This window comes from Scylla paramamosain, chromosome 35 (genome assembly GCF_035594125.1).
Source record: "Scylla paramamosain isolate STU-SP2022 chromosome 35, ASM3559412v1, whole genome shotgun sequence".
In the NCBI taxonomy this organism is placed as follows: domain Eukaryota; kingdom Metazoa; phylum Arthropoda; class Malacostraca; order Decapoda; family Portunidae; genus Scylla; species Scylla paramamosain.
Genome location: NC_087185.1, coordinates 16,281,664 through 16,294,163, shown reverse-complemented (window position 1 = coordinate 16,294,163; position 12,500 = coordinate 16,281,664). Strand labels below are relative to the sequence as shown.

Here is a 12,500-nt window from a genome sequence, read left to right as displayed (position 1 = left end):
ATGATGATGATGATGATGATGATGGTGATGAAACAGTGAGAGTTGTAGTTGTGTGAATATGGAATGAACGGATAGAGGCAGACAGACAGACACACAGACAGATGAAAACGAGATAAGTGGCAATTCAAAGAACACAGTAAGAGACATGAAAGCTGACAAAAACAGAACAAAATAAGAGAAAAGAAGGAAAGAGGAAAGAAGAGATATGTGGAGAGACGGAGGAAAAGAAATAAAGACAAGGAGAGAAGGAGGAATGCAAGAGACGAAAGAGGAGGAAGAGAATGAAGTGGAGAAGAAGAGGAAGAGGATGAATCAACAAGGAGTCAAAATAAGACAAGAGAGAGAGAGAGAGAGAGAGAGAGAGAGAGAGAGAGAGAGAGAGAGAGAGAGAGAGAGAGAGAGAGAGAGAGCCAAGGACACATCACTTACTGCTGACGACTAACCGTTGCCTTTATACACTGTGTTTCACGCGTGTAAACTTCCTGAAGGGTGTCTCTGAGATGCTGTGTGTGTGTGTGTGTGTGTGTGTGTGTGTGTGTGTGTGTGTGTGTGTGTGTGTGTGTGTGTGTGTGTGTGTGTGTGTGTGTGTGTGTGTGTGTGTGTGTGTGTGTGTGTGTGTCTTAAGTGCATAAATTCTGTGTTTGTGCAGCTGTGTTCTGACTGAAAAAAGGAAGAATTTACATTATCCTGCACGTGTGTGTGTGTGTGTGTGTGTGTGTGTGTGTGTGTGTGTGTTACGTAATCGAAATGCGAGTAAAATAAAAGGGAAAAAAAAAGTGGGTAAATGCTACATGCCAAGCTAACAAAGTGCTGGCGTAAATTGCGTAAATTAATTCATAAAACAATTGGGAAGACACATTACCGGATAATATATTTACCTGTGCTTTATGCGTTACTGAAATCACTAAATATTTTGAATAATTATAATGACTTGTAAACACGTGCGTTGAATTATGAAAATGGGATAGACAATGAATAAACATATATTAGCGCAGGAATGACATGGCGTGTGTGTGAATGTACGTACGTCTGTCTGCACGTACATTTGTTTTATGTGTGGAGTGTAAACAATCATTTATGTATACGAGTAATAGTGTGTGTGTGTATGTGTGCGTGTGTGCGTGCGTGTGTGTGAGTGTCTCTGCGTTAATTAAGTTGAGTGCAAAAGTGTCCCTGACAGGTAAGGTGATTAGAGGTAACGGCACACCTGGTCTGGCAGCGTGATCCTCCGGGCAAGTTCATCACCATTACCCCTACGTTACCTTCTGTCTCGGCGCTTCATTATCCATTCTCATCTTTATTACTCTCTCTCTCTCTCTCTCTCTCTCTCTCTCTCTCTCTCTCTCTCTCTCTCTCTCTCTCTCTCTCTCTCTCTCTCGTTCACTTCTACAGTCCTTATTCTTTTTTTCCCATACTGTCTTCCTTCATCATCTTTCTTTCTTATTCGTTACTATTTTCATTCTTTTTTTATAGCTTTTGATAATTTTTTTTTTTCCGTCCTTTCTTATTTATTTTTAGTTATTTTTGTTCTCTGTCTTTCTACGTCTCTATCTTATTACAATTCATTCATTCTGATCTACAGTTTTCTTTCTATTCTTTTTTCTTTTTTTCTCTCTTACCATCTTCGTCATTTTCAACTTGGCGTTTATCATAGTCTTATCATGTAATTCCCCATAATCCTCTTGCACCGTTTTCTTTCTTTTCTTTCTCCCTCTCTCTCTCTTTTTTTCTATTCCTCTCTTTTCTTTCTTTCCTCTCCCTCAGTCTCTTCCCTTATCCCATTTATCATCATTCTGTTGTATTATCCGAAGTTCTCTGAAACTTACACAAACCACAAATTAAATGATGTTCTCTGACACTGAGATAAAGTTAATGACACACACACACACACACACACACACACACACACACACACACACACACACACACACACACATACACACACACACACAGAATCTACATAATTTCTGATGGCGCGTTTCTTCTGCCAACAGTTAGAGAGAGAGAGAGAGAGAGAGAGAGAGAGAGAGAGAGAGAGAGAGAGAGAGAGAGAGAGAGAGAGAGAGAGAGAGAGAGAGAGAGAGAGATCTGGACCCCCAAAAAAATCTAGTAATAATCAAGCAATTTTGTTTTATGTGTTATTTGTCTCCTACAAATTGGAAGCTTTCAAACTGGTTGTACAATGATATCCACTCATTATTCATTTAAATCTTCCTCATGCACTTCACACGAGTGGCCCTCATTACCCCCACTGCTTTTCCCATCTTATGCTTTCCCTTAATCTCTCTCTCTCTCTCTCTCTCTCTCTCTCTCTCTCTCTCTCTCTCTCTCTCTCTCTCTCTCTCTCTCTCTCTCTCGTAAATTAACATGCAAATTACCTATTAACAATTTTTCTATATTTTATAAGTAAAACGTTTTGCACTTAAGAATGTTTTCCTACTAATATGATTTATTTTCACATACGATATTTGTTTATAAGAATTTATGTAGAAAGCCTCATAAAGATTTGTTCATGCAGGATACCTTATGAGCAAGTAACTGTACTGGTCAGGCGAAACAATCAAGATCTGTAGAATACTCATAAAGAACGCATATATATTGTACAGTAGCATTCACGGACTGTAACTCATTTTACCTCCTCTTGAAAACCTAACTGAACCTGAACTAGCATAACGTAATCTAATCTAACCTAACCTAACTTAACCTAACTTAACTTTAGCATATCGTTGGTTATAATTTATCCACCTTCTCTTGAAAATCTAACCTAACCTAAACTAACCTAACCTACTTTTAGCATTCACAACACAAACGAACACAGAGAAAGAACAAAGACTAGCCATGTAAGCACCTGTTACTTACTACGTAGCTTTAGGAGAAGGACGAGGAGGACGAGGAGAAAGAAGAGGAAGAAGAAAGAGAAGAAGAAGAGAAGAAGAACAAGATATCTGACACAACAAACCATGCCACACTTAAAGAAAATATCAAAACAATGTACCTTTCTTTATCAGTTTCCCCGGTAATAAAAATGTTATCTGTTCTCCTTCAGGTCGCTGCGTGAGGGAGTGCCGCCTGTCGCAGGATGAGGCTCCCCCAGAGCTCCTCCACGCCTCTGGGCCTTCTGCTCCTCCTCCTCCTGCTGCTACTCGCTGCCAGGGGTAAGTATCTATGTCTCCTAGTGCCCAGCTACTCTCTAGGCTATTTTCAAAGGCCATATAGATGAATTACTGGGTTTTTAAGGCTGTTTCTCTTGTTAATGATGCAGAAATTTTGTTTATCCGTCGCTAGGACCATAACAACACCCTTAAAAACTGGTGTAACTTGAGCCTTTTGAAAGTTGTGGAGATGCAGCGCAGAAATGTTTCAGAATATGATCCCTAGACTCAAATCTTTCCCCGTCGCGTCGTGTTGCTAGTGTCACTTTGGTGTTGTTTGTTACTTTATTCATTGTCTGTAGCGGCAGGTGCACTCTCTCATGTTATGATTTTACGGTTATTGTTTTATTGCTTCCCAGTTCCTATTGCTGCTGGTTGTGTTACTCATGATACTAATGCTGTCGTTGTTACTTACTATATATTACTACTGCCATTGCTGCTGCTACTGCTGCTGCTGCTACTATTACTACTACTACTACTACTACTACTACTACTACTACTACTACTACTACTACTACTACTACTACTACCATTACTGCTGCTGCTGTTATTGCCGCTGTCACTATTATTACAATAACAACAAAAACAACAGCAGCAGCAGCAGCAGCAGCAATAGCAGCGGCAACAACAACAACAACAACAACAACAACAACAACAACAACAACAACAACAACAACAACAACAACAACAACATCAACAACAACCAGCACCGCCACCGCAACAGCCCAACACCCCAACACTCGTACACTCCCTGGCCACATCCCACACACCTGTACGCACACAAAAAACACAATACCAAGCAGCGAGCCATCTAATATACTAACACACCCCAACACGCTTCCTCTCCTGACGCTCCTGACGGCGGCGGCGGCGGGGGCAGGTCGTGGGCTGAGACTCTCCGGGGTACAGGTGCCTCGGGTAGTCGTCTCTGGGTCGTCCGTGCAACTGGTGTGTAACTACGAGCAGAATGTTGAGAGGCACGACCCGCTGTACTCTCTCAAATGGTACAGGGACGTGAATCAGTTTTACGAGTATATACCGAAGAGAGAGAAACAAGTGAGGGTGTATGACATCCCTTATATTCATGTAGATGTGAGTATCTGGGCTCTTTGTCTGTCTGTCTGTGTGTGTGTGTGTTGTGTGTGCGTGTGTGTGTGTGTGTTTGTGCGTGTGTGTGTATCTCCTTATATTCACGTGCAGTATTTGAGTGTCTTTGTGTGTGTGTGTGTGTGTGTGTGTGTGTGTGTGTGTGTGTGTGTGTGTGTAAAATTATGATTTCCCTTTCCTTGTATTGTCATAATCCCCGTCTCCCCCCCCTCTCTCTCTCTCTCTCTCTCTCTCTCTCTCTCTCTCTCTCTCTCTCTCTCTCTCTCTCTCTCTCTCAGCACACACAAAAGCACCTCACGTCACCTAATACATGGAAATATCTCTTTATCTCCTGACTGCGGCGCTGACGGGGAGGCAGGAGGAGGGCAGCTCGGAGGGGTCTGTGCGGCTGACGGGACTCACAAGGGCCGCTTCAGGCATGTTCAGGTGCGAGGTGATGAGTGACAAACCCTACTTTGAAACGGACGATAAGGCAGAGAACATGACAGTAGTAGGTGAGTAGGAGAGAGAGAGAGAGAGAGAGAGAGAGAGAGAGAGAGAGAGAGAGAGAGAGAGAGAGTGAGATTGGGAGTGAGAAAGATTTACACGCGACTCTTTGCCCTTTAGAGAAAGACAGAAAAATGCTACAACTGATTTCACGGAAGGAGAAAGGAAGGATGGAAGGAAGGAATGAAGGAAGGAAGGAAGGAAGGAAGGAAGGAGAGGTTTAAAGGAAAGTAAGGAAGAATGGAAACACAACCGAAGAAAGAGGAGAGAAACAGACCTTGGGATAAAAGAGAGACTAATAAGAAAAACAAGGAGCAGAGAGAGAGAGAGAGAGAGAGAGAGAGAGAGAGAGAGAGAGAGAGAGAGAGAGAGAGAGAGAGAAATAACTGTAAATAAACCAGGAAAACACCAAAAAAAAAAAAAAATCACGAAATTATCTCTAAAAATCATATTCACCTCACTTTCCACTCTCAGATGTTCCTGCGTGGGGCCCCGAGGTGATGGGCGTGGTGCGGGGCGCGGGCATGGTGGGCGGCGGGGCGGGGGAGCAGTCTGTGGAGAGGCTCGGGAACACCAGAGTTAGACCGGGTGATATTGTGATGGCGAGATGCGAAGCAGGGCCATCTCACCCACCCGCTAACATCACGTGGACCTTAAACCACTCCTTGCAGCCGCCCCCGCACGCCCGCCTGCACAACACGCACCACACGGACCAGGATGGACGCCACGCACAGATGTCGGTAAGTCCAGACGAGGCCACGAAAGTCCAGGCAAGGCTGAACAAGTCTAAGCCCAGTCACGCATTCTCTTCCTCCTTCTTCTCTTCCCAAACCTTCCCCCAAGTGATAGACATTCCACACGTTTCCCTGGTTCACTACGGTTTTGTTTTAAGGGTGGTGTGTGTTTACTGCCTCCGCCACGCCCCCTGGAAGACTGGCTGTGGCCTGGGACTTAGCTACACACGCCTCTGCCCCACACGCCTCTCGTCTGTACATTGTTTTCTATTCCACATACACACACACACACACACACACACACACAGATAGAGAGAGAGAGGAGAGAGAGAGAGAGGAGAGAGAGGAGAGAGAGAGAGAGAGAGAGAGAGAGAGAGAGAGAGAGATTAGAGTGACTAGTTTTATTGATATTAGTGTACGAGAGACAAATGGACAGAAAAAAAATAAGATATAAGACCGTGTGTGTGTGTGTGTGTGTGTGTGCTCGCGTGTCCGTGGTTTCCCCGAGGTGGCGCAGCTTATAAAACACTAGCATGATGGACACCAAATGTTAACGCGGTGTTTTACGGGAGCGGGAGAGGTGTGTCATGGCTGTGTTTATCGGCGCGCTATCGACGTTCACTCTCCCACCAGTCTTTATGATGATACATTGATTAGATACGCGGGAGAACACACAGTACACGCAATATTAATAAATAACGCTAAAAAATACCTTAATAATGAGCACGTCCGCGGTGTAAATCTTTCAACATATGCATGATCTAAATTTACGAAAGGCAATGGATATTTTGTATTGGGGGAAAAAAGTGTCTATGAAAAAAAATTGAAAGTGCTGGAGCCATAAATTGCAAGTTATTAATATCAGCGACACAGGCGTGAAAGTGTTGAATTGTGAGGTGCAGTGACAGTGAAGTGCACACCGGGGTAGTGAATGCGATGCGGCGGCGCAGTGAGGGCTAGGGAAGGCTGGGGGATGAATACCAATACAAACACACACAAATCAAACACCCGGGCACACTTTTTGAATAGAAGGGTGTGTGTGTTGTGCTGCAGATAAGTAAGGTAGAGGTGGATTTTTATTTAGATTCTTGTTATTGAGAACTTTGACAGCTTTGATATAAGAACATAGGGGAAGCTGCAAAAAGGCCTTCACGTGTGATAACAAGCTATACCGGAAATTATTACAGTTTTAAAGGATGTTTTCATGATTCTTGATAGCTTAGCTTTACACATTAAGGAAAAATAACCATGAAAACCAAACTAGTCATGTCTGTGGCGTTTAAAGAATTACTCTATTGATAGTTTAACAAGAATTACACATTATAGGAAAAAAAAAAAACACTCATGGAAACCTAGCTAATCATGTCTGTGGCTTTTCAAAACAATCCTAATGAGAGAACAAAGCGTTTAAAACAGTACCCCATTGATAATTTAACAAGGATTATACATTATTGAAAAAAATACTCATTCAAACCTGCCTAATCAGCTTTTGACGACAATCCCAATGAGAGAACAATGCGTTTAATTAAGAATACAGGCTTTGGTCTTATGGAATGTTTGAGTGTGTGTGTTTGTGTGTAGATTGTGTGTCAGTGCGCTTCGTTTGCCTTTTCACGGTACCTGCACCACGTTCATGCCATACACTTCCGTGATATACTTGAATTTATACTTGGATCATTCATGTTATATTTATCAAGACATTTTTATTTTATGTATTTTTATCAGGTTTGTGGTCAGTAAAGTATCTGTCTATCTGTTTCTCTATCTATCTATCCGTCTATCTGTGTATCTGTGTAGGTGTGTAAGTGAGTGTAAGTATGAGTAGTTGCCTGTGAGTGTTTTGTCAACTTGCTACACAGATAAATAGGAGTTACTTGCACGAGGAGAGGGCGGAGATGAAGACAGACAGCGCTTGTGATAGAAGCCAGGAAAGACCAACGACTGAGAACACGTGTGAGGGAAGCAGAACACGAAACGATGTGGCAATTACACTGAAAATCCAACCAGGGTGATGAGAGAATAAAATGCGGGATTCACATGTGATGGAATATAACGTTATTGAATGAATACACTGACCGTCGAGATATAAGCATTGAAAATAAGAATATACTATGGGGGATAAGTACTGAAAATTATGAGGCTGGAAATGATGAAAACTGAGACCCCAGTAGTAGGAGAAGGAAGAAGAGGAGGAGGAGGAAGATGAGGGAAGGAGCAAAAGGATGGCGAAGAGAAGATTGATGGTGATGAGAAGGAACAAGGAGAAGAAGAATCGCGTGTTGGAAGAAGGGGAAAGAGAAGGAAGAGGAGGAGGAGGAGGAGGAGGAGGAGGAGAAGTAGGAGGAGGAGGAGAATGTTGAGAAGGAATAAGAAGAAACGTGAGAAGACGCTGAACAGGATAAATATGTCTAGGAAGAGAAGGAGGAGGAAGAAGAAGAGGAGAAGAAAGAGAAGAAATAACAAAACAAGGAAGACTTAGAGCAAATGAGTAGAAGGAAGATGATAATAAGGAAGAAGGAAAAAAAAGAAACAGAAGAAAGTGGAGAGGAAGAAGAGAATTAGGACAAGGAGGAGAAGGAAGAAGAGGAAGAGGAGGAGGAGGAGAAATATGAAAGCCAGGGAATAAGTATAGAGGGAAACGAGTAGAAGGAAGAGGAGGAGGAGGAGGAGGAGGAGGAGGAGGGAGATGATGATGAGGAGGAGAGGAAGGAGGATAGTGATGAGGAGGAAAGACGGTAGGTCCTTGCAGGCAGTCAGCGGAGGACGGAGCCGCAACTTGTCTCTCTGTCTGATGATAAACTGAAGCAATTATCCAATTACCTGACGCGGCGTAATAATGAGGTGGCGACCCGTAACGGTGGGCGTGAGGCACGGTTACGACATGAGTTTACTACCACCCACCCCTGCCTTCCTTCCTTCCTTCCTTCCTTCCTTCCTGCCTTCCTGCCTTTCTGACCTTTCATTCACTCTCCTCCTCTCTTCTACTCTTCGTTGCTATTTTTTTTTTCTTTATCCTCCTTCCTTCCTTCCTTCTTGTCTTCCTGTCTTCATGTCCTCCTTTTATTCACTCTTCTCCTCCCTTCTACTCTTCGTCTTTCTCTGTTATTGTTCTTTCTTCCTTTATCTTCCTTCCTTTCTTTCTTCCTTCCTATCTTCTTGCCTTCCTGTTTTCCTATCCTCCTTTTATCCACTCTCCTACTTTCTTCTTCTTCTTCCTCCTCGTCTTTCGCTATTTTTGTTGTTTATTTCTTTTCTCTTTCTTTCTTTCTTTCTTTCTTTCTTTTTTTCTATTTGCCTTTCTTCCTGAATTCTTTTCTTCCAGTCCTTCATTCACCTTTTTTTTTATACGCTCCTTCCTCATACTTCGTTGTTATTGTTTTTTCTGCTTTCTTTTCTTTCTTTCTTTCTTTCTTTCTTTCTTTCTTTCTTTCTTTCTTTCTTTTTTTCTTCTTCCTCTTCCTCCCCTTGCTTCATTCACCCTTTTTTTCTCCTATTCTTCGTTCTCGTATTTCGTTGTTATTGTTTTTGTTTTTCCTTCTTTTCCTTCCTTCTTTTCTTCCTTTCTTCCTTCCTTCCTTCCTTCTTCTTCCTTTATTCGCTTTCTTCTCCTGCTCTTCGTCCGTCGTGATTCCCACTTTCGTTGTTATTGCTGCTACTTTTTTTTTCTTCCTTCTTTTCTTCCTCCCTTTATTCATTTTCTCTCTCGCCTCTTCTTCGTCCTTCCTTCCTCATATTCTTCTCTTTATCATTGTTGTTTTCCGAGTTTTTTTCTTTTCCTTCCTTCCTTCCTTCCTTCCTTCTTTCCCTTCTTTCTTCACTCATTTATCCAGTCATTCATTCATTTCCTTCTTACTATCTTTCTTTGTTCATTTCTTCTTTTCTTTCCTATTTTTTTTTTCCTTTCTCTCTTCATATACTTATCTTCTTATCTCCTCCTCTCTCTCTCCTGATTCAGTCTCTTGTTCTCACTGTTATTCTTTCTTTCCTTCCCGCTCGCTTCCTAATTTCTCTCTTCTTTCCCTTTCTTCATTCATTCCTTAATTCCCTCCTTGCTTTACTCTCACCTCCTCCTCCTCCTCCATTCGTCTTTCTTGATTCTCTCTCTCGTAGTCATTCTTTTCCAGATGTAAGTTTACTACCTCTCCTTTCCTTCCCTCTTTCTTCTCTTCCTTCCTTCCTTCCTTCCTTCCTTCCTTCCGTCTTTGCGTCCTTTCACCTCTCCTTCCTTCCTCCCTTCTTTTTTTTCTTTCCTTCCGTCTGTCTTTTCTGATTTCTTTGTTTTACTTATTTCTTTTCTTTCTCTCTTTCTTCCTTCCTTCCTTCCTTCCTTCTTCCCTTCCTTCCTTCCTTCTTCCCTTTCTTCCTTTCTTCTAACCTTCCTGATTTCTTCTATGATATTCACTTCCTCACTGACTCTCTCTCTCTCTCTCTCTCTCTCTCTCTCTCTCTCTCTCTCTCTCTCTCTCTCTCTCTCTCTCTCTCTCTCTCTCTCATTCCTTTGTTTTCTCGCTCATTCTGCAATTCACGATGTGCCTGACCTTCTTACTCTCTCTCTCTCTCTCTCTCTCTCTCTCTCTCTCTCTCTCTCTCTCTCTCTCTCTCTCTCTCTCTCTCTCTCTCTCTCTCTCTCTCTCTCTCTCTCGTCTTACTCACCTCTTCTTCCTTTTCTTTACACTTCGTTGCCTCCTCTGTTACCTTTTTATTTCCTCCCTTCCTCCTCTGCTTCCTCCTGTCTTTATTCCTCTATTCTTCCTCATGACTTCTTCTCTTGTTCTCCTCCTCTCATCTCCCTTTCTGCTTTTCATCTTTGTTGTACATTATCCCTCTCTCTCTCTCTCTCTCTCTCTCTCTCTCTCTCTCTCTCTCTCTCTCTCTCTCTCTCTCTCTCTCTCTCTCTCTCTCTCTCTCTCTCTCTCCATCTCTCTCCATCTCTCCAGCCTCTCTCTCAATTCCATTCTCTAATATCTTCTCTCTGTCCTCACAAACCTTCTCTTCTCTCCTTAGCGATTCTCCTCTCTATTTACCTCCTATCTCTCACAATCTCTCATTAACCTTTCCTCCTCCTCCTCATTGTATAACCTTTCCTCCTTCTATTTCCTCCCTATGACCTTATGACCTCGTTCGTAAGACTCTTAAATCAATCAGTGAATCTTTTCCGTCGTGATTCATAACCTATCCTGCTCCTTCTCTTTCCCTTAATCATGTCGAAACTTCGCCACCTGTCAGGCTCACCTGTCTTACCTGTACTTTTTAACAGGCCTCGTAATTGAACGTAACTCTCTCTCTCAGACAAGGACCGCCAGTCATGTAGTTACTCACTCAAGCAGGGATCTCGTGGTGCTGTTGTTAACTTGTCAGCTGTTAAGGTTGTTCGGGGTAGTTGGCAGAGTAATATTTTTTTCTTTTCTTTCTATTTTTTTCTTCTTTTTTTTTTTTTTTTTTGTCTGAGTGTTATTTTTATGGATTCATTTGTTGTCTTTTTTTTCATTGATTATTTTCCTGCATTCATCTATTTATTCATTCATTTATTATTCAGTTATTCATTCGTTCATTCGCTCACTTGTGGATAGATTTCTTCGTTCGTTCAGTTATTCATGCACGTGTCCTTTCATTCTTTCATTCATTCATTCATTCATTCATTCATTCATTCATTCATTCTTGCATGCATACTTACACTCACTCACTCATCTTCTTATACATAGATCCATTCATTCATACATGCATTTATTTAATCATTCATACTTAAGTCACTCATTCACTCATTCACTTACTCATTCCTTTACTCCCCCCGTCAGGAGCTGGAGGTGGAGTCGAGATATCATTCATTCACTCACTCACTCACTCACTCACTCATTCCTCTCCCCCTCCCCCTCCTCCCCTTCCCGTTAGGAGCACTCACTCACTCACTTCGCTCCTCCTTCCCCCCGTCAGGAGCTGGAGGTGGAGGTGCAGGAGTCGTGGCTGGGGCGGGGTGTCATGACTCTCTCCTGCCACGTCAGCATCTCCCACGTGTACCACCGCACTGCTAACCTCACCCTCGTACACGCGGACCATCCCCAACCTGCAGGCTTCGGGTGGTTCTCTTCAGGTGAGTCAATTAAACCTTTTGATTATAGCCACAGGTGATCAGGTGAGGAAAGTCCCTTAGGTGCTCAAGGGGATAAGGTGGGTATGTTTTTTTAAGGAGTGTAGGCGTGAAGGTTTAGTTCCCCAGCTCCTGACGTGGCCGTAGGGAGCGCATCATGAGGGGGAAGTAATTAATGTGGCAAAAAGGCAGAGGTTAAATGAGCGAGGTTTTATCTGTGGAAATGACCGACCTAAGCTGCTTTGGCCGGATGGCGCATGGCGGTGGTGCAGTGAAAGCCGGACTGTGGGTAGTGAAAGGAACGTGTGTTTAAACCAGGATATGTAATACTAAAGACCACATTCTCACACCTCTGTCTAGTCAGGATTACTTTTAACAGGTGATAGTAAAAGAAACAGTTTTCAAAAGGTTTTCATGATTCCAGTGATAGTTTAACGCTTTCAGTACCAGAGACTTTCTAAGGTTCAGAAATTACTTGCTGTTAATTAGGAAAGGAGTAAACGGAGGTATAATGTTACTTGATGAGTAGCTAGAGGTAATTTTTAATGCCTTCATTACAACAAAATCATGTTAAAGTCAATAAGCTTTTGTAATGGTGAAAGTGAACTAATGTTGTGGTACTTAAAGGGTTAATACGGATTCTGTATCACTAGCTGGAGAAACACTACTGAGAACTTATTATTTCTGTGGTCTTTAAAATACTCCTTATGAGAGACCAAACCGTTTCAAAATACGAGGCTAAGCGCTTAAATATATGCCTTCCTTTAGCCTTGGTAGGCCTTGGAAATATTCCTTTGATTACCCTAGCGAAAATATTGGAAGGATTTATTTGTGCTGGTGTTGTCTTTTGCGTCTGAATTTCACTTGTGTGGCGCGAGAGGACCCCCAGTGCTAAACATTTGCGCTGGAAACGTGTAACTCTGCCTGACATGGCTT

At 42.5% G+C, this 12,500-nt stretch overlaps 1 protein-coding gene across 1 annotated transcript in view; it reads left to right on the top strand.

Annotated features, from left to right (window-relative positions):
- Positions 1–12,500, top strand: part of LOC135090697 (uncharacterized) — a 26,905-nt gene that overhangs the window by 8,481 nt on the left and 5,924 nt on the right. The window contains exons 2-6 of the mRNA XM_063987699.1: positions 3,047–3,155; positions 4,033–4,244; positions 4,618–4,753; positions 5,220–5,485; positions 11,411–11,567. Of these exons, the coding sequence (XP_063843769.1) occupies positions 3,080–3,155; positions 4,033–4,244; positions 4,618–4,753; positions 5,220–5,485; positions 11,411–11,567 (847 nt within the window). The 5' untranslated portion in view covers positions 3,047–3,079. The remainder of the gene's footprint in view (positions 1–3,046; positions 3,156–4,032; positions 4,245–4,617; positions 4,754–5,219; positions 5,486–11,410; positions 11,568–12,500) is intronic.